Source organism: Apteryx mantelli, chromosome 17, assembly GCF_036417845.1.
Source record: "Apteryx mantelli isolate bAptMan1 chromosome 17, bAptMan1.hap1, whole genome shotgun sequence".
NCBI lineage: Eukaryota > Metazoa > Chordata > Aves > Apterygiformes > Apterygidae > Apteryx > Apteryx mantelli.
In genome coordinates this window covers 8263812-8283921 of record NC_089994.1, presented here as the reverse complement: position 1 = coordinate 8283921, position 20110 = coordinate 8263812, and the positions used below count along the sequence as shown (strand labels likewise).

Sequence of the window (20110 nt, the reverse complement as noted above, 5' to 3'; positions counted from 1 at the left end):
TGTGGCGCCGAGATGGCCGGAGAGCGCAAAGCGCCGCGCTGCCAGCTGCGACTCCTGCCGCCTTCTCTCGCTTTCTGTTTTTTTCCTGGCAGCACAACTCCCTGCTGAATTTTTTGGTGCACCACAGTTCCTGTTGCCTTTTAACTGCTCTGACTTTGAGCATAACACATAAATCCTCCAGCAGTCAGCTCGAATAGCTAATTCCTGCCTCAGAACAGTGGAAATAAGAGGCTTCAGTACAGTTGTATTGCTGAATCAATAATGTTTCTGCAGGTGGTATACTGTAGTTTCTTCAGGTGGTTCATTTCAGTGTTACAAATATTAATGGCTCACCTCCCACCCTTCAAAAAAATCACATTCACTAAGTTCTATAAGAAAGCTTTTATAAAAAATAATTTACACTGATCATTTCTACTGCCACAAAACCATATCATTCTGTTTATAAAACTTGCTCAATTTTAATATTAAAAAAATACTTTAAGAAAGTCTGATACAATAATTCAAATGTCTTACTTGCTGAACCCCAGACTGGTTATCCTGAGAATATTTATGTTACAAGTATAAGCTGTGAGAAGGAGAAAGAAATTAGTGTTGATGAGGTTTCCATCCTTCAGAGAAGAAAGTCATTAGTATGGCATAAAGAAAATATCCAAACAGGATAATGAATGTGCAACCTACTGGCCCAATGCAAAACCAGGATGCAATGAAGTAGATCATTAGCAAGGAAGTGAGAGTCCTGTAGCTAGCTAGAAACCTCAGACTGATTCTTGGTCCCCAGTTATGGCTTGTTCTGTCCTTCGACATAGGAATATACCTCGTTTTCTGTGCAAGGTGTGGGTTGATAAGATGGTAGCGGCAAAGCTTGCCAATAAAATCCTCCCTGGAGCAAAGTACTTCCATCTGATCAGCAAACTGAGGTAAGAAAAGTTTAAACATTAGTATTATACTGCAACTGATGTTATAAGTGTAACTTATTTTATACTTTTTTGTGATTTATGGAATGAAGATAAGGTAGAGGAGGATTACAGTAGATACAAAATCAAAAAATATTTTTAAACAGTAAAACTGCTTTAGTGCAGGCTTTCATCATATCTATAGCATCTACAGGAAGAAAACAATTGATCAAATGTAAAGAATACATTTAAAATGTTCTTGATCAACATTTTCTTTTACTTAGAAAAGCAGGGTAGGAAGAACAGAAGCACAGGTAGAGAAGCAGGTCCAATGCTATTAGGAAATATTTACTCACCCATCTAAACCACAAGAAAGGACATAGCGCAAGAACAAATCAAGTGTCATATACGTGCAGGTGCAGTGAAGAACACATAATACGCAACAGAAAGCACAAAAGGAGACTGGATGTTTTACTTACCCTTTGGTTAAGTGCTGAGGATAAACGGAATAGGAGGCGAACAAGAGTAGCATTTTCGTAGCTTCGGATGGGCTGAAGCTCAGTATCTCCCTGATACTGTACCTCAAATCTACGTAAGCCATTTATGATCTAGAAACAGGAAAACAAATTCCACATCTTGCATCAGGTGGGAGCTACATTTATACTGACCCCTCTTAGTCCCAGAAATACTGCATTTCTCTTGATGTAGAAAGACAACTTGTTTTCTCAAGAACAGCCTAAGGTAGCAATATGGAAACTTTCTTCTCTCACCTGGTATCTGCCAAGGGGTGTGAGAATGAGCCCATCCTCACTTTCAATGCAGTCTGGAAGCTGTTTCTTTCCATTCTCATCCTGAGCTGTCCCACACTTCATCATCATCTGGGTCAGTTGGGCTTCATTCAGCTGCTCAAGAATAACACAGTTCTAAACCATGTGTTTGATCTGCCCCCTTCTTCTATTCCATCTGTTTTCCTTTCACAAACTCCTCAGCAGTGTAAGCCTTTGACAACCACCAGCATGGGTACTGAGAACCGCTCAAATAGCAGTTTGATTAGAAATCAGGAGGAGATGAAAATCACTGGATCTATTGTCTGTGTTCGTCAAAGCCCAGACAGGAGTTTTGTCCTCTATCCCTTAACGGCTGGAGAGAGCTGTAAAACAACTTCTCCTAGGCCAATTCTGTGAGTGTGTCTGGGACAGAGATCTGCTATTTTTACTAAAGAAACAGCCAACTTGCAGTTCCTCCATTCATCCATATCTGCAGTTGAATGTTGTCTTTTTGTAGCTTTTTTAATTTAGAAAATACTGGACTGCTTTTAAAATGTAAGCAAGCCATGCACTGCATGTTTGCAAGCATGAGAATAGGCACAAGTTGAGACCCAAGTTTGTTATAAGCTATACAGCCCAAAAGAGCAGTCACTTAAAACAGCCTGGGCTTGATATTTAGAAATCCAGAGCATCTAGTTCTATCTATATAGTAAGGGGTTTTCCAGTGTTTGGGAGAAGTCAAGCTTAAAAGATTTCTAAGCCCAGCTTTGCCAGCAGGGTCACTGGATGACTTCTGCCACACAGTACATCCCACAAGGTAAAACAGAGTGCTATGAGTACATTTGAGGAATCCTGACTCTTCATAATACTCTTATGAGGCAGTATGAACAAAGGGGTTACATACCTTAAAGATTTGACACAAATATTCCAGTGCCTTCTCTAAATATTCATCTGTCTTTTTGATGCTGTCTTGCCCAATTTCATCAAGGTCATTGCCTGTGTAGGAACCATTCATATCGGATGGTGTAAATCTAAACCATGAAAAGAAGGACTGGCTAGCCAGTGTCTCTGCAGAATGGTCTGATATGGATTTTGCTGTCTGCTGGGCCTGACAAATCAACTGAGCCAGTTTTAACACCTTAACAAAAAAAAAAAAAAAAAAGAGTAATTAGAGTAATTAAGTCTAGGATGTAAAGATAAAGGACCACTAAGCATCAATATAGGGATGAAATGCTGCCTTGATACCTGGCAGTCAGAGCAAACCCAGCAAACTCACTCCCTTAGTAAACACAGACCTCTGCTGGGACAGTTAATTAGTTGCATTTCCAGCAGGGCAGAGGTAGTTCTCCGCTGCTGAAACACTTAAAGAAACCCAAGTGCTTCTTAGCGTTTTCAGCTACTTTTTCTCCTGCTATCTTTACCTGGCTGGCTGCTGGGTAGAGATCAACACACAAATCAGAAATGCAGAGTAAACAACATGTTTGAGAGGAAATGCTCGCAATAGACTGCTCTAAGGGAGCAAGCCCTCACATTCACCTCTTATTTAGGAAAAAGTAGGTAGATTTTTATGGCTGTACTGGATTGAGACCCCTCAGATTCCAAAAGTCACCACTGGCAAACTTTTAAACAAACTAGTGCAGGGGGTGAAGTTTTCCACTCCTTATTTCTAATAATATGAATGCTCAGGATTGAGAAACATCTATCAGGATAGAAAGGCTTGTGCCAAGAAACCTGTTGTTTCTTACCAAATTCCTGACTTCTGCGCCAAACATTTGTTTATACTGGAAGTCCTGTCCTTCCAGGCTGTAAACATGACTCTTCACCTTAAATGAGGCATCTGTAATAGTTGGAGGCCACGATGAGAAGAAGCTCCCACCGAGCGTGGGGGTCATAAAAAGTCGGTGTTGACGATGGGGAATAACAAGTTCTGGCTCCAAGAATAACTGTTCTCCTAGAGTTTGAGAAAAGTAGTAAAGATGATTACATAATGGCTACAAAGCATCTTACGGCTGCTGGGCAACTGCTTTTACAGAGGTAGGCTTCTCTCCCCTAGAGCTACCTTAATTATCTGTTTTTAATTTAACATTGTCCTTACACAGCAAAAATGTTTTGCCAGGATCAGAATGCATTTAGATGCAGACCATACAGACAGCAATTTTAGGCCATAACTGGTTTTCAAGAAGGGCATTACACTCTCATGACACTTAAGACTGATACTTGCCAAATCTTGCATCTCCCAAATTTACTGTACTCTAATTATCCTGAAGTGCATACTTGACTGGCTGATTAGCTAGTTTGCTAAGTATGGACATCTTTAGAGATTTAATAAGTTTCATTCCTGAGCTAAATAACCAAGTAAGACATATATATAAGAAGTCTAACTTTATTGTAAATACCCAGCATACTTTAAAGAAAAATTGTGGAATGAAATATAAATGATTATGATTATAAGAGAACTGTAGACATATTAAACCGATACTACAAATAGAAGCAAAGGCACCCAAGCCTCTGAATGGCAGGACAGCATGTAAAATGGGAGAGTAAGTCTATTTATCTCAATGTTTCTGAAATAAGATGTAGCCATTGAGAAGAAAGTACAAGACCAGACAGTGTAAAATGTGAAAATATCCATTTACCTTTCAGGATCATTTCAGCTAGGTTGGGCTGAGCGAAGACTTTGGCTACTCGGAACACCATGAGAGCATTTTTTGGACTGACCAAATCTGTTCGAAGAGCTCGGTTCAAAAATCCTACAAACAGCTTGGTATACATAAGTAGGTTTTCTTGAATGAAGGCAGCCCTGTCAAAGTGAGTACAGCATTTGTGAGTACAGCTATTTAAATAATTATATTTTGTTTTCTGCCACATAATTCATAAAAGGAATGTTTTCGACTATCTCCTGGAAAGATGACCTGTTTGCACTGAGACAAAATGTTCCTCTTAAAAGAAACCCCTGTGTCATAAGAAATCATCTCTGATCTTGTACAGGAAGCTAGTTGGTGGATGCCTCCTAAAATCATGCTGTTGTATTCAGGGTCTGCATAAGCTTGAGGCCTGGTTTAAATTGCTCAGAGCCATTTCTCTCCTTACCATTTCTCTGACACGCTGCGAGGCAAGGGCTCTGCGCTTTGAGGTGGTTTTTCAGGAGCATACCTCCAAGGCTGCAAGTAACTTAACCACATCTCTAGAACCTGAAGCAAAACCACACATAAAAAACATGTGAGTATCAATATAGTTTGAAAAAGGAGAGAGAAGAGAGTTTTTTTATTTGCTTTGAACCGAGTGAATATCATCTTAGTGACAACCAAAAGTCTTTAGCAGTAAAGCTCTCTGTAGTGATCCAAGTATCTTTGAACAAGATTTGAAAGAACTCCGTGTTCATTAGAACCAAGCTGGATTTTCTATAGTACCCAAATGAGACAGAGCTCAAATGGCTACTGTAAAAAGGAAACTTAGCTGGTGACTGCTTTTAAGGTACATTTAAGGTTTAACAGCTCTGATGTGTTCAAGTAAATAAGATGTTACATTGACAGCATTTCATCTGTCCCCTTGTATCCTTGAGTACCCACTGCACTGAGGAAATGGAGTGGAGTCTTGATTGCACTGAAGCCAAGGACAACTTTGTCATGGCCTCTGCAAAGATTTCTTGTGAAATTTTGCCCTACATGTGTACTTCAAACACTGTGATATAACCAACAACAGTCAGCAACATCTAGCACTGTTACATTGCACTTTTAAACTCTTACTGTAGGGATCGTGGTCTAATTTCTCTTCCTGCTTACAGAAGGTAGTATTTACAGTATCTTACTATCATAAATTAATGTTGTATTACTCTTGTTTACGACACATTATATTAGATATTAGAAAATTAGGATCTCTAAGAGCATATCTGTTTTAAAAGTAACACCTAATTCTTTTCAATCAGCAGCCATTTTCACAAGAGTCAGAAAAATTGGCCAACACCCAAGTGTAACTCTCACCAAAATCTATACATCTTCCTTCTTGCATCTATCAAGCACTCTTTTCAAAGACCAGGAAGTAACTGTTTACATAGCAATAGCTAACTACTAATTCTGATCGAGTACAGATTCAGATACTTACTGCTCTGAAAGAGGCATCCAGAGGCCAGTGGCCAAAACAGTGTTGTAGAAAGATGTAAAGTTTCTGCTGGACAAACCGAGGAATCACAACCCTGCAAACGGATTCAAACACAGTCACATGTATAAATCAGCAGCAAATCTTAACAAACATTCCACAAATGTAAAAGGACTGACCCAAACTTGCTCTTTCTCAGCTGAAGCTACTTCTGGCCATTGAATCACAACTCAAATGCATCTGTAAAATTGTCCATTACCCTTGACCAGAATCCTCTCGTACTTTTTCTTTTCTTTGACTTGTACCAACATACAAACTAGCATAATAGCAAGACATCCCTCTCCTGAATCTGATTTCCCCATCTAATGGTCATGAGGAACATAATTCAGTAGCTCTTACATGCTTTCAATAACATACATTTGTATTTAGCTGTCAAAGCAACCTGACTTCAACCTCTCACTGAAGGCAGAGTTTTCCCATGGAGAACACCTGTATGTTCTAGAGGCAGGTCACTCATGTACCTACCTTTTAAACTCTTCTAGTGGGCTGGCTGTGTGGGAGTGAGCTGAAGGGGAGAGAGGCTCTGGTTTCAGGCTGTTGCTAAAAGCATGCAGGTGCTTCACAAGCAGTCTTACCACTAGCACATGCTCTTCAGTGGGTTTGAATGACTCCTACATTCAAAGCAAAAGACAGAAAGATAATAAGTATTATACGCTAACCCACCAGGAGATAACTCAGAAAAATGATATTCTCAGATCAGAAATTCAAACACAAGAAGTGCCTCTCTTCCTTTTAAGCTCTTCACTGTATTTTGGTGCCACCTGATTTTAAGCAGACTTGCTCCCCAAGACAAGCTGTATCACTCTTCTGAGTTCACACTGAGTTCACTTTCAGTTCACTAAGAAACAATGGTGCATTTTTGACAACATGGTTGTGAGAAAAAGGGTTTACATTTTTACCACTGCACTGAATTTCAAGCTAGCCTTTGCTATGGGTGAGCATAGCAGAACAAAATAATCTGTGTAGATTTTAACTTACCCCTTTCTGGGGAGGAAAAAAAAAAAGTCTATCCTTTCATTACTGTTGTAAGTTGACTGCTGTAGACAGCACAACAGATCTTTTGTTGTGCTCTTGGCTGACTCTTTACTGAGCTCTCCTTTCTATGCTGACGCGCTTCTGTCTTATAAGAAAAAAGAATCCTAGAAAGAGTTATAGTAAGAAGCGATGGTGAGCCACTGTGATGTTGTTAACAGATGAGCTTGTGTATGGTGAAGCAGGGAGATACATGAGGTTAAAAAAAAAAAAAAAAAAAACTAGTTTTCTGTGTGCCCAACACCAGAACTGGTCTGCTGCAGTGTCTGGGGACAAAACACCAACTCCTTTGCTGCTGTAATCTGCTTTAGGAGTAGTGAAGTAATCTTCAAATCTGCCTTCAGTAGTAGACTGAGATTTCATTTATATTCTAAGTCTTACAGTGCTCATGTGTCTAGAAAGTCAAGAAGAATGTACTTGAAACTAAAGACACAGCAGCAAGTATAATGGAAGATGCTGAAAGACTCTATTGGACAGAAGCTGTGAGATGTTTCCAGGATGCCATAATGAAGCCATGCTGAGGTAAGGTTTTGAATATGACTCAGGGGGACTTGCAGGCATTTTTGTATAGCAAACTTCTGCTTCTTAAATCTATTCAACAGTGTTTCCAGTGCTATAGCTATATATTAAATACTATCCCTTGTCAGCAGTGCCTGAGTTAAAACAGATGTGTTTTTACATTCCTAATCAGGCCAGAAACTTTTCTTAAAATTTTACTTCTGTGCTGTAAAGTTCATTCCTGGAGAAGATTCAAGGCTTGATGATAGATCTCTTAATTTGGAGATGCAGCCAGATCCAAGACTCCTCTAAGGGAGGGGATACCCTGTTATCGGTTCTATTGAAGTTGCTTGCGTTCTTGACATGTCCTGGTAAGTTAGCATGTTTATCTAGAGTGCCGAGAAGGGCATACATAAAATGGTAGGGCTTTGAGAAGTTATTTAGTCCTAGGATTTTAGATCAAGATTTTCAAAAGCAGTTAGAGAGGTTGAGTACCCTGCTGTAGACCTTGAACGGGTGTCATTTTCAAAGTTCCAGGCTTGTGAAAATTGGTGACCCTTCAAGGTCACCAATTTGGAATTTACAAAATCACCAGTAGCACTATTTTAGTGCATCATTTCATGTCACGCTAATACTTTTTCAATTAACAATTTTTATAATTTCTTCTTAGCCTGGATTACCAGCATGATGATTATAGTTGTTTTAAGTTTAAAAGGTATTTTCCTCCCAGCTGCATTCATTGTCAAACCTTAGCTTACAGGATGCATGTATGCCATTCTTTTTTTAACATAGCAAACAGATAAACCTAATAGTAAAAAAGATTTTAAAGCAAGTAGCTACTGTTTTCCCTTGTAAGAAGTATCTTGAGCTTTCACAATACTTTATACAAAAGTAAAGTATTAAACAGCAGGAAAATTCCACCTTGTGCTAAATAAGAGCTTTATAGAGCACATGCTCAGCCATCCCCTTTCCCAAAATGAAGACCCAATGAATAAAGGGCTGAAGAAGGGAAAGAGGACCCAGCAATCTGTTCCAACAGGAATGTTTTTGCATGCACATTTCCTAAACAATCTGCAAGTGTACCACTTGTGTCCTTTTGCAAAGCTGGGCAGTCAAGTTCAGGGTGTCAGTACAAATTTAGCACTATCCAATGACATTGGATTGGCTGGAGGAAACTAGATGTTACCTACCTTCAGTTTAGGTGACAGTCATGCAAGTTCTGATCTTCTCTTCTGTGCAAGGTTTGTTTAAATGAGTAGTGTGTAAGAGGGCAGAAATCTGCCATCAGTGAAGCCAGTTTTGGTATCAAAAAACATTAGCATAGCTGACGCGCAAACCTCTTTTATGATGCATTAGAGATGCATCTCTGAAAATGGAGCTTCCAGTTAGTCCTCACAATACGCTAGTCTTTTAATTGTTTTCTCCGTAGGCTTCACTAGTATCTTTCAGTAGCTGCTCTCGCTGAAAATTTAGTAAGTCTCAATGCAGTATTCTCAATCAAATTGTAAAACCACACCTTAGCTGTACAGCAGCTTTTTCTGCTAGCACCAGTTAATACACTTTGCAGATTATATGATGGAACAAGATTTTTAAAAAGGAAACAAAATGAAAAGATGGTAATACTTGGTATGCGTGGAGGGCCTGGTAGCTGGATTGGGCAGGACTACCGTGGTGTTTACTGGAGATACTGAGTCTGTAGTGGAGAACCTCCAGCTGAGACAACAGAAACAAAAAAGGAAGGGGGGAGGGGAAAAAGGAGAGAAGAGAGCAAGAGAAAAAAAAAAGTGAGAATGAGCCCAAGGAAGAAGGGTGGGGGAAAAAATGAACGTCACAAATACAGTCAGGGACAACATATCACAATAACAACTGCAGCCACAGTATCCTCTTCTGATGTTCAGTAGTTGGATTCCACAGTATTTCATACCCTTTATCACCTTGAAAATATAACTGACATGATGTTGGGGTGGGATCCCAATGAACCTGGGTGCAGGAGTCCAAAAAAGTGTAGCTGTGAGTGGGCTATTTTCTTTGCTACACCCAGAGCAAGTAGTGGTAGAGCATAGGGGATATGAAGTTTTTGCCAAATAAACTAGTCCAAATTCTCCATTTCAGAAGCTAACTGAACTGCAGCGAAAAGGGCTTATATACGCTATTTGTGTGGACTTTTTTTGGTTTGATTGCTTTTTAAATAATGGAGTAAAAGCGTTCATTTTTCTGGAAGCTTTTTCAATACTAGTTTGAAAGCTTTGTCATATTCTTCCTGTAGTGCTGGAGAAGCAGGGTTTGTATGCTGGGAAGAAACACAAATACTTTTGTCTTCCCAAGGAGTAGGAGAGGAAAAGGTTGGCTTTTTATAATCACAGAATCGCTGAGGTTGGAAGGGACCTCTGGAGATCATCTAGTCCAACCCCTCTGCTCAAGCAGGGTCACCTAGAGCACATTGCACAGGATTGCATCCAGGCGCGTTTTGAATATCTCCAGAGAAGGAGACTCCACCACCTCTCTGGGCAACCTGTTCCAGTGCTCTGTCACCCTCACAGTGAAAAAGTTTTTCCTCATGCTCAGATGGAATTGTCTGTGTTTCAGTTTGTGCCCGTTGCCTCGCGTCCTGTCACTGGGCACCACTGAAAAGAGTCTGGTCCCATCCTCTCAACACCCTCCCTTCAGATACTTGTACACATTGATAAGATCTCCTCTCAGCCTTCTCTTCTCCAGGCTAAACAGGCCCAGCTCTCTCAGCCTTTCCTCATAAGAGAGATGCTCCAGTCCCCTAATCATCTTTGTAGCCCTTCGCTGGACTTGCTCCAGTAGTGCCACATCCCTCTTGTACTGGGGAGCCCAGAACTGGATGCAGTACTCCAGATGTGGCCTCACCAGGGCTGAGTAGAGGGGGAGAATCACCTCCCTCGACTGTGAACCTCTCCAGTAATTTTCCAGTTCGGCAAAATCCTCAGTCTTCTCTTTCTACTTAAAGGCTTTGGGGAGGGTGGCAGGTCTTGTGAAGAGCCTCAAAAGAGGAAATTGCTTCTACTATTAGGGAAGCAACACATGTATAAAAAGGCAAAGACAGACCTAACATACAGTGGTATATGCTGATACAAAAGTCATCTAGCCTTAACACTGAAATCCTGGAATCCACAACCAGATTTCTTCTTGAAAGAGTAAGGTAAAGAGTATTTTTATTACTATGTGGTGAATAGGATACTGTAGCGTCAGTGACACACGTGTATGAAATTAATGAAAAAACAAAACAAAAGAATGTACACTACACAGAGACCCCAATGAGTACTGTCAGGCATCTAAACCAACTCTCCAGATCACACCTCTTCTGTCTTTGAACAGCCTCTACCTAATCTCCTCTAGTGTCAGTTTGGTATCTTTTGGTTCATAGAAGAGCGGTAGCATTGTTACTGCAAGCTCCCCAACAGCACAAGCACATCTTCTGCTTCGTAATCAACTCCCCTGCCACAGGAATCAGCAAGAGCCAGAAGTCTCATGTGTGTTCCACATGCAGTGCTGGGGTCTATGTCACATGGCATTGGAAGGGCAGCAAGCATTATATAAAATTGTATCAAACCTCTTTTTAAGGGTTAGTTGTGATTACAGCAGAAGGGAATAGGAAAAGAGATGTTGCACACTTGGGCTCTGGAGCATCCAAGAAAGGGACAGCGAAGGGAGAGCATAACAGAATGGGGAAATAGGAATTAATGGGGAGAACACTCAAACCCAGCATAGTAAATAGTGTCAACCTCAGGTTCACAGCAGATCCAGGATGAATTCAAAGCAGTAAAATAGAAAGGAGAGTATATCTTTTCAGAAGAAATTCTTTACTATTCATTCCCTTTCCTCCCTTCTACTTCTAAAGAGAAATCTGTGATGAGATTAATTAGTTTTAAGATCTATCATTTCTCAAGATGCTTCACAGAAAGAAGTTACATGTCTAGGATCTGGCTTGGCCCATCAAGGCAAATAAGTCTGGCTGCTGGACAAAGAAAGAGCAAGTTCTGTGGAACCTCGTCCCACCCTCCAATACAGGTATGTGGCTATTTTGACTCACTAATGGTCAAACGGGTCCAGCCCCTGGGATTACTGGTCACTAATTACTCCTCCTTCCAAATGCATAGAAGGCTAAATGGAATCAGGTGAATCTGCATACTTATTAATCATTTTAAGAATAAGGTTTATGGTGGTCTTGGATTTCCGGTGAAACACCCTTACGTTAAAATGAAACAGAACTATATTTTTACATACTCTACTTCCTCATTTGAGCAACTAAGAAGCTGACTGTTCTCCTTCAGTCCACCCTGCAACCAGTCTACAAAACTCAACTTAAGCACCACTGGCTTATGAAACAGTCCTGTCCCCAACTCAACTGGAACATTCCTCAGTCCTCCTCCAAAGAGATCCTTTGTCCCTTTCTGGATGTCATGGGGAGTTCCAGTTCCCTACTCACACTTTCTAGCCCCAAAGTGTGAAGACATTTTTCTGCACGCCCATAATTATTTCTCATCAGGGATTAACATAAAATATCATCAGGTGGCTGTGGCCTCAGCTCACTTCCCACATCTTGGAGAAGATCCTGAAAATGATTTTAAAGAACTTTAAGCTCTTCTTAGGGAATTTCACTGTAACATTCATAGTCATTGTCTAAATGGCTGCTCCCCTATTGTTAGAAGAGAGCATCTGAGATATAGAAGGTGAACAGAGGAGAGAAGTTTAAAGCAATTCATTATTTCTGGCCTAAGCACAGTGCTTCATGCACAGAGACTGGACAGACAGACAGAACAAAGTTACTTCAAGCAAAGCCTTTCCATCACTGGTGCACAGCCATGCTACTGGGAGTCCCAAGTGGAGACTTTACAACATTAGTGAGAGTTTGCAGTTTGACCTCAACGTTAAGATTAAAAGACAAAACCCACCACATTTCAGCTCTCCAATGTTCTTCCCCAACAAAACATACATACTTTTGTTATTTTATAGCCTGATGAAATGAAGGATCAGAATTTCTTGGTCAATCAACTCTCATATGACTCTTTTGCCCAGGAATAAATCCTGGGTAGCTTTTATATTTCTCTCCCTTTCTATAAAAGTCCCACTGTGACCCAGAGGGAATTCTGAGGACCATCACTTTCTCCTTCAAATTCCCTTTATATTTACAGTGCCTTTGATCTTAGCCTCCCAAAATCTTACTAGTTTTTACATGCAAGTATGTCACTGAACAGGCCACCACAAACCACTTAAAACAGTGTATTGTACAAGCAAGAATTTGTAAGATATTCCACACTTACGTAGCTACAGAACTGCTTCTGACACCGTTATGGTAAAAAGCAGTATACTTTTAGTAATGAATATTTTGGAATATGAAACAACAAAAATGGTTCATTCACTAAAAACTGAAGGACAATTTAGTAATACTTCCTATTTGAATTTGGATTTATGCTATAAAATGGTTACAGATCTTTAAAAAATTACTTATCAGTACTTGAGTAACAGTTGCTATTGCTGCTGGAAATCAATTTTAGGTATTTTTAGCAGCCATGTTGTCCTTGTGGGATTTAACACCATGTTTTACTGTAGGATCTTCCTAGTTATTAGTGCTTTGATTATTAGCATTCAGATTGTTGTGATCATCCCACAAACTCATCTTAAAAACAAAACAAAACAAAAACACCACAACTCTTGCAACAAAAGCAAGTCTGGATGACACAAACACTTATTCACAACATATTTCGTAACTGGGCATTAGCAGTTTTGGCATATTCATGTAGATACTCTGATAAGTTCTTTCTTTCCTTTGGACTAATCTACTAAAAAATTCCCCATAAAATGGGAATTTACCTCAACATAAGAAGTCAACAATCAGCTGACATTCATGAATGAAGTACAGGCTATTACCTTGACATGAGGGGACTGCATTTTCTGGTACATTTCCAGTGAATAATGGTGAAGCCACATTTCAACAAAGATCTGCAAAAAAAATAATTTTTTCAGCTAGGGAAAAAGAAATGATCCAGGGCTTGTTAGTCACAAATCAGATAAAAGGAAGCCTGTGATATGTCATTTGAAAACCTGAGCTGTACTTGCAAAGAGGCACCTATTCAGAGATGTTTCAGGGCGTCATCAGATCAATGCAAGTGACTGAGTCAGCAAACTGTTAGCACTTGCTTAAGATTAATAATTCACTTCAGCAACATGGTAGGAACTTGTTTCAGAAGAGGGGTTAAGTCCAGATACTCCTTTCCTGTCCCCCAGTGCTGAACAGAAGCAGCTTCTCTGCAGGCAACCCTTGCTTACAGCATAGAATTCATGTAAAATAAAATAAATAAATAAATAAATCTTTAGATAGAAACCCATCTCTGAAAAAATTATTCAGAAACACTGAGGTCAGTTGTTAGATATTCAGTCCAATAAAAAGACATTAAGTGCCTCTCTATGTTAAAACTTAACAATTTCACTACAATTTAACAGTTTCACAATATTTCTGTTACACTAACAGAAAACAGCTTCACTGCTCAATTCCAAAAACAAGCTAGAGCAAAATGGATAACTATTTGTTTCTGATTTAAAAAGAAGAGATTCCTCAGTTAGTAGCAAGAAGTGGTTTTGGTTTTTTTTTCCTGCCCTACCCTAAATCCAGCTCACCTGGAGCAGTGTTTCTGATCTCCAGATCTCCTGGGAAGCTGGGTCAGCATTCACAGAAGGCTGATGGGCAATGTGCCGCTTCAGCAAACTAGTGTGGTGCATGCCATAGGAAGTGAAAGGCACCGCTGGAGACCTTAAGGGAAAAATAAATGGAAATACTGAAGTCATTAAGCCTCAGCAAAGGGAAAGATATCATGACTTTATAATCTGGAAAACAAGCTTTACAAAGTAAATCTGCATAGTTGTTTACACATTTTAAACTGTTGCACAATGTTGTAATTAGTAGTCACTTTAAATATAAACAAATACTTCTTCATTATTCATACTGCTTTGAACCAGCTTATGCAGACCAGATGTTACATTCAGTAATGCACCATTTTTTTTTTACCCTCTCCTATTCAGTTGTATGATTTTTCTTTTCCTTTCATGTTCATGATTCGCCTGATCTTTATTTTCCTACATATACCCTTAAGGTTCAAGAGACCATGGAAAGTGGTATTTGAAATGCATTGAAATGCATCATATAACATATTATTGCTCTATATTTTTACATTAGTATGAAAATTGCTAATATTGATAACTTATATAGAGTAGAAAAAGCAATCTTTAAAAACTTATATTTTCACACACTTTGTCATTACAAAGAACAAAAAGACTGGGTGTTTGTTGGAGAATTTTCACTTCAACTTTATGGATTTACTTATATGACAAAACCACAAAGACATTTAGAGCTTCAGTACGTGGTCAAAAATCTTTCACCCTCTTCCTTCCAGTTGTAGCTAAATATATTGTTCTATCACCATACAAAAAGTTACCTGAAATAGGGTGATCTCATTGTATGATTTTATTACTAATGTATGTCCTGGCTTTTCACATGAGGCAATTATGAACTAAGAAACCTATGAGCACTGTCAGTTTACAACAAATCCACTGACATGGTCCTGACTACAACTCTCAAAGAAGCGCAAAATAGGTTATGAGAGCATAAAGCAACTAAGGACATCAGCTTCAGAGCTGAAACAAAATGACCAAATGCCAAGTTGTCTGGCTTTGTAGCAACATTAATGAACATGCAAGTTTCCTTTTAACAGTGGCAGTAGATACAGCCAGTGCCATCTTTACCACATGTATTTCCAATGGTAAAAACTACTTTTCAGTACAGTCAGATTTGTTGTACTCCAGTTGCAGGGCCCAAAATACAACTGAAGTTGCTGAATTGATTAATTTTTGTTGCTTATGTGTACCTTTTCTGCTCCAATGATAGTTACCTTCCAGACTGCCAAATGAAACCTTTACGGCCAAATTAAAAATCTTCTTTTTGTAATTATATAATAAGTACACATAGATAATAAACAGTAGATTTGTTTTCTTCTTGTTAGAAATTCAGTTCCGGCAAGCCAGATTTTGTAAGCAGTGCTCCCCCAATCTGCCTCTGGTACTGTAGTCATTACCTGGGAGTAGGGGAAGGGATGGCTCCCCCAGGATTGGAAGAAGGTGGAGGAAGGACGCTTCCTTCTGTAGGTAGGAAACACTTCAGGTAAGTGTCCACCAAGATGAAATAAGCACTGTTGGAAGGGCTGACATGATGGGTGATGGGCGAGTTCTGAAATAGATACACACAGGATATACTCAGGGTTATATACCTCTTACTTTAAGCCACCGCTAGGGATTGTCTGCTACATGTCATTACAGAAGTTATAAGATGAAATTCCATACTGGATTTTTCAGGCTTGAAGATTTATGAGTTATTGCCAAGATTTAATAGAAGCACCGTTCATATCATGAGGTGCTGTACATTTGGCAACACGTAATGGTGTTTTGCTCACTCATCCTCAAACTACAAAATGCCCTGCCAAGGGTAAGAAATTTTAATCACAATTGTCTGAAGGCCCTGTGTTAACATTAACACAGTCTGGCCCTCTTTAGTATAAGCAGAAGTCCAGGGGTTATAATGGGTGATTTTACATCAGAGACGCTTGGGAGCAAAGGCATAGTAACTAGCTGTAGTAGCTAACTGCAGAGAAATGTTGCTGTGGTGAATGTAAGCAAGTATGAGAAGAGTGCAGTGTTATGTGGCACAGGCAGCAGAAGGAAAAGGAACCAAATAACCAGACACCATAGTACACAGCTGTGATTATGACTGTATAAATGGTGTTACTGGAGGGAGGGGAAGGGAACCCATTTGGAGTCCATTGCCTGCTCCATGTTGAGGTGTTGTTGGACAGACTGCTTACTGGTGTGTTTAAGATAGGCATGTTGTCCATCATGTAGTGTTATATTGTCTCCTTAGGGAACTGAAGCAAAGCAGTAACAATTTTCTGAAGGTACAGTTAAAACAGCTGTTAATTCAGTTGGCACCTCAGAAGACTTAGGAAGAAAGTCTAGCAGTATTTTAAGGGAAAAGCTGTGAAAGGTACTTACCTTCTGTGTAATCAAACTAATTGCAAAGTAAAACATGTAATATTCAAATGGATCTGGAAGATCAAAGTCAAGGATCACATATAAAACCAGGTACAGCTGTTAGATATCCAAGGATGCTGACTGGACACTAAATTGTTGTTTTGTCAATGCTAAATTAACTTGCTATAACTTAACAGCAAATCCAGCTTTGACTTTCTCACTTTCCAACTGACAACCATATTTTGGTAAAATGTAAGTTTCATCTACGTGGCAGAGCGCATTTGCGTTAACTTAATGGGCCAAGAAGAGTATCTCAAACTGAAACCAATACAGCTGCAGCTTGACCGCTTCCAACAGGTATGCTAGCTGCAGTGTTAACAAGCCCTTTGGCTTTTTCTATCATATTACATAAGCAAAGAGTAGTTACAAAACCTAAAGTGTGACATACAGGCCCTACTGAAGTCATTGGGAGTTTTGCTGTTGGCTTCAATAAGGCCAGAAGTTCTCCCACAATAGTTTATAGAAAGAAAACAAACTAATTTTTCACTGGAATCTAAATATTCCTACCAGTGATTAGTCCAAACTCTATAGCACCACAGTGATTCACTACAGACATGTAATAAACATACAACAGAAATGCTTCTCGATCTCTTAATTTTAGATATTTAAAAGACATTAAATTCCAACTGTTAAAAGGATACTAAGAGCCAAATTCAAACCTAAACCACCAGATGAAGGAAACTGGACTTTGTTGTGGTATAATGAGCATTCTGGTAGGACTTGCTCTTGTATTGAAGCCTTCACGGGACCCTGAAAGACAGAGTAAAGAAATATCAAGCAGGCTACTCAGAATACTTGCAGAGTTTGTTTTCAGATAGTGAAGTTCTGCTGCATTCCAGCATTCTGGGATCATATCAACACTCAGATCAGCGGGAGTTTACTGCATTGCAGTAGTGACTTGTGCAAATGAGTATTCTTTCAATAACTGCTGACTTTCTCACTGAAAATGTGTATTTCAATTTAAGATGAAAAGGAGTCTTCACCAAGACTTTTTCAGGGCAGTGGAATCAGCAGAAGGCTGGTGTCCACCTGAGAACTTTGTTCAGATAACTGAGCTGTGGAATGGTGACTGCTTAAATGATGTTACCTTGGCTTGGACTGTAAAACTATCTGGATCAGTTTCTACACAGCAGGTATCTGGTAGCAACAGAAGAAACACAGTGAAACAACTCTGCAGATAAACATTTTTGTATGGCCGTGAAATGTTATACTTCGCATTAGGATAGCAGTTAGTCAGACACATGGGCACAAAGCATTGGCAGGGAAGGCACTGCTCCCTGATGAGCCTGGAAAACTGCTTTTAATCCTGCAACTATTAGTAACCAAGATAAAGCACACTATCTTCTCTGGGGACAAAATAAGAATTACAATGCATGTTTCCTGACTGAACAGTACAAATATCTGGCCAGCAATTTCACATGCAAACAGCCACCATCTCATACAAAATTTATGACAGGGAATTCTTCTCCTCTAGCAGCCTTTTAAAAAAAGGAGCATGCTATAAATTTAAAGCAGACAGAATATATAACATGGTCTATATTGAACCTTGTGCATGAAGTGCACACAATGTTCCAATAGGTGCAACAACAACTTTCTTCTCTCTTTATATAATTTTTTCCAGTTACTCACTGGAAGATAGGAGACTGGGAAATCATATCTGTACTCTTCTGCTTGGAGTTTGTAAACCAGCTTCATCATTGGGCCACTGCAAACAAGCACCAGAAAAAAAATCCATGGTAAGCACCCTCTATTTTCTCACTTTTGTGAATGTATATTTGTACTAAGGGAAAAAGGTCAAACACTGTTTATTTATTCACTATATGTTTTCTATCTGGGCTGAAATTAATGGGTTTACCTGGGATCTAGGAAATCCAAAGCCACTGAATATTCGGTAGGGTTTGTTCTTCCTTGCAAACAGCGAAGATTCCAACCTACGATGATGCCATCCAGGCTACCAAAAATGCTCTCCACCAACCATGGGAAGATGCCATGCAATTCCTTTAGGGAAAATAACACACATATACACAAATAGCTATTTTTTTGTTAATGTACACAATTCTTCACTTGAACAACCTCTATTGCAGGCACTAGAATGTACAAAGATACCATCTACCACCTATTAACTACACAGGATTAGTTACTGCTGTTTTCAGATTATCACTGTGCAGAGCTTCCATTAGAAGCAACTTACTAAACTACGGCAGTCACAGGAAATCTATCCTGATTTCTAATCGCACTAAGGTTGCGATGATATTGATTGGCACTGCATTCAGCTTTGTGCCTCATTTGAAACTGCCATTTTCCTCATAGGTTGAGCTGAAAAGTAAGAATTGAAATGCAATCAATTGAAACAACTTTTTTTTTTTAAGAGTGGGAAAGTTTTTAACTTTTGGGAAATATTGGGTTCATACTGTTACACCTAAGGTCCTTAGAACTCTTGGTAAAAGAAGTAGAAACAAAAAATAGTGATACTAGAAAAATAATCATTCCCCTGAGATGTGTGGCACAGTAAGTTTCTGAAAAGGCAGCAGCTGTTTACCTTGGCAGGAAACTCCTCAATGACTGTCTCCAGCTCGTGGCATCTCTGGACAAATGGTTTGTTTACACAATCTGCCTTCAAAGTGGCCTGTGGTGAACGATAAGAGAAATCAGATCGCGCTGCCAGGAAGGACATTCATCGAGGCTGCGGCACAAACCCCCTCGGCTATGCTGCTTCTCCCGCTCGGCATTTCTGCGGACAGCCTGAAGTCGCACACGGCCGTCTGCATCCCCAGGGCTGCCGGGAGTCACCGGATTCGCAGCCTCGGCGGCTCCGGAGGCTCCCCGCTGCCCCAGCCCCGCAGGTGGAGCCGAGCGGGCCGCTACGGCCAGCTCCACGCTGACCGGGCGGCGGCAGCGGCGCGCGCGGCCCCGGCCCCGGCCCCGGCGTGGCGCAGCGCCACTCACCAGCAGGAAGCTGGGCGGCTGCAGGTGCGGGGCGGCCATGCTGCCGGGGCCCGCCGTGGGGCGAGAGGAGCCCTCAGCGCGCCCCGGCCCGCCGGCCTCCCCCTGCCCGGGACGCGCCGCGCCGGGAGCGGGACGGGGACGGGGAGGCGCCGCCGCCCCCCAGCTCGCAACGGTCGCCTGGCGCCGGCGCGGCCGTTTCGCGTCAGCGCTGCCGGCGGCGCGCGCAGGTGACGCCGCTCCGCAGGCGCCGCGGCGGGTCGCGCGGGCGCCGCCGTTGCCATGGCGGCGGGGCCGGGCCCTGCGGCTGCGGCGGCCGCTAGCCGAGCGCGGGCGCGGGGCTGCGGCGGGCGCGGGGGCCGAGGCGGGAGGCAGCGCCCTGCAGGACAGGCTTCCTCCAAACGCGGGGCGAGGAAGCCATGGAACGGGTTAGAGGACGAAAATCAGAATGTCGTGAAGGAAAAGGGAGCGTTTTTAAATCGAACGCGTGTTAGCTGGCCAAAAAGCTGCCTCAGAAAGGGAGCCCGCTACGGCCCGAACCCCCTCTAGCAGCGAGGGCTGCACGCGTGAGGGGGCCGCAGGAGACAGTGAGCAAACGTTTCGAGTTAAGAGCTGCTAGGGGAAGCTGAGGTCATCAGGAGAAGTATAAGGTGCTAGAGGTACGAACGATCCCTTTCCCGTGTCAAAAGAAATCTTTGTGGTGCTAGCGTCGCGCTCCTA

At 41.0% G+C, this 20110-nt stretch overlaps 1 protein-coding gene across 3 annotated transcripts; it reads right to left on the bottom strand.

Annotated features, from left to right (window-relative positions):
* Positions 1-433: 433 nt before the first annotated feature.
* SMPD4 (sphingomyelin phosphodiesterase 4) lies at positions 434-19496 on the bottom strand. Of its 3 annotated transcripts, none has more exons than XM_067306927.1 (19): positions 19394-19496; positions 18987-19073; positions 18303-18445; positions 18077-18152; positions 17089-17197; positions 16409-16461; positions 15439-15590; positions 13988-14120; positions 13241-13312; positions 8969-9058; positions 6281-6426; positions 5762-5852; positions 4751-4851; positions 4297-4460; positions 3406-3611; positions 2565-2798; positions 1664-1795; positions 1373-1501; positions 434-912 (listed from the first exon to the last, which is right to left on the bottom strand). In XM_067306927.1, the coding sequence occupies exons 1-19, from the start codon at positions 19430-19432 to the stop codon at positions 586-588; spliced, it is 2484 nt and encodes an 827-aa protein (XP_067163028.1). In that variant the 5' UTR covers positions 19433-19496; the 3' UTR covers positions 434-585. The 3 variants fall into 3 exon arrangements, with proteins under 3 accessions (XP_067163028.1, XP_067163029.1, XP_067163030.1); XM_067306928.1 differs by having other exon boundaries at positions 17107-17197; XM_067306929.1 differs by lacking the exon at positions 8969-9058.
* Positions 19497-20110: the final 614 nt, after the last annotated feature.

Bases quoted from the DNA above. Each gene is read 5' to 3' on its own strand.
- SMPD4 (XM_067306927.1), bottom strand. From the start codon at position 19,432: ATGGCCGCCCCGCACCTGCAGCCGCCCAGCTTCCTGCTG. The intron at 13,313-13,987 runs GTGAGCTGGATT...TTTTTTTTGCAG, and splicing joins GATCAGAAACACTGCTCCAG to ATCTTTGTTGAAATGTGGCT. The intron at 5,853-6,280 runs GTAGGTACATGA...ATCCGTTTGCAG, and splicing joins CCACTAGAAGAGTTTAAAAG to GGTTGTGATTCCTCGGTTTG.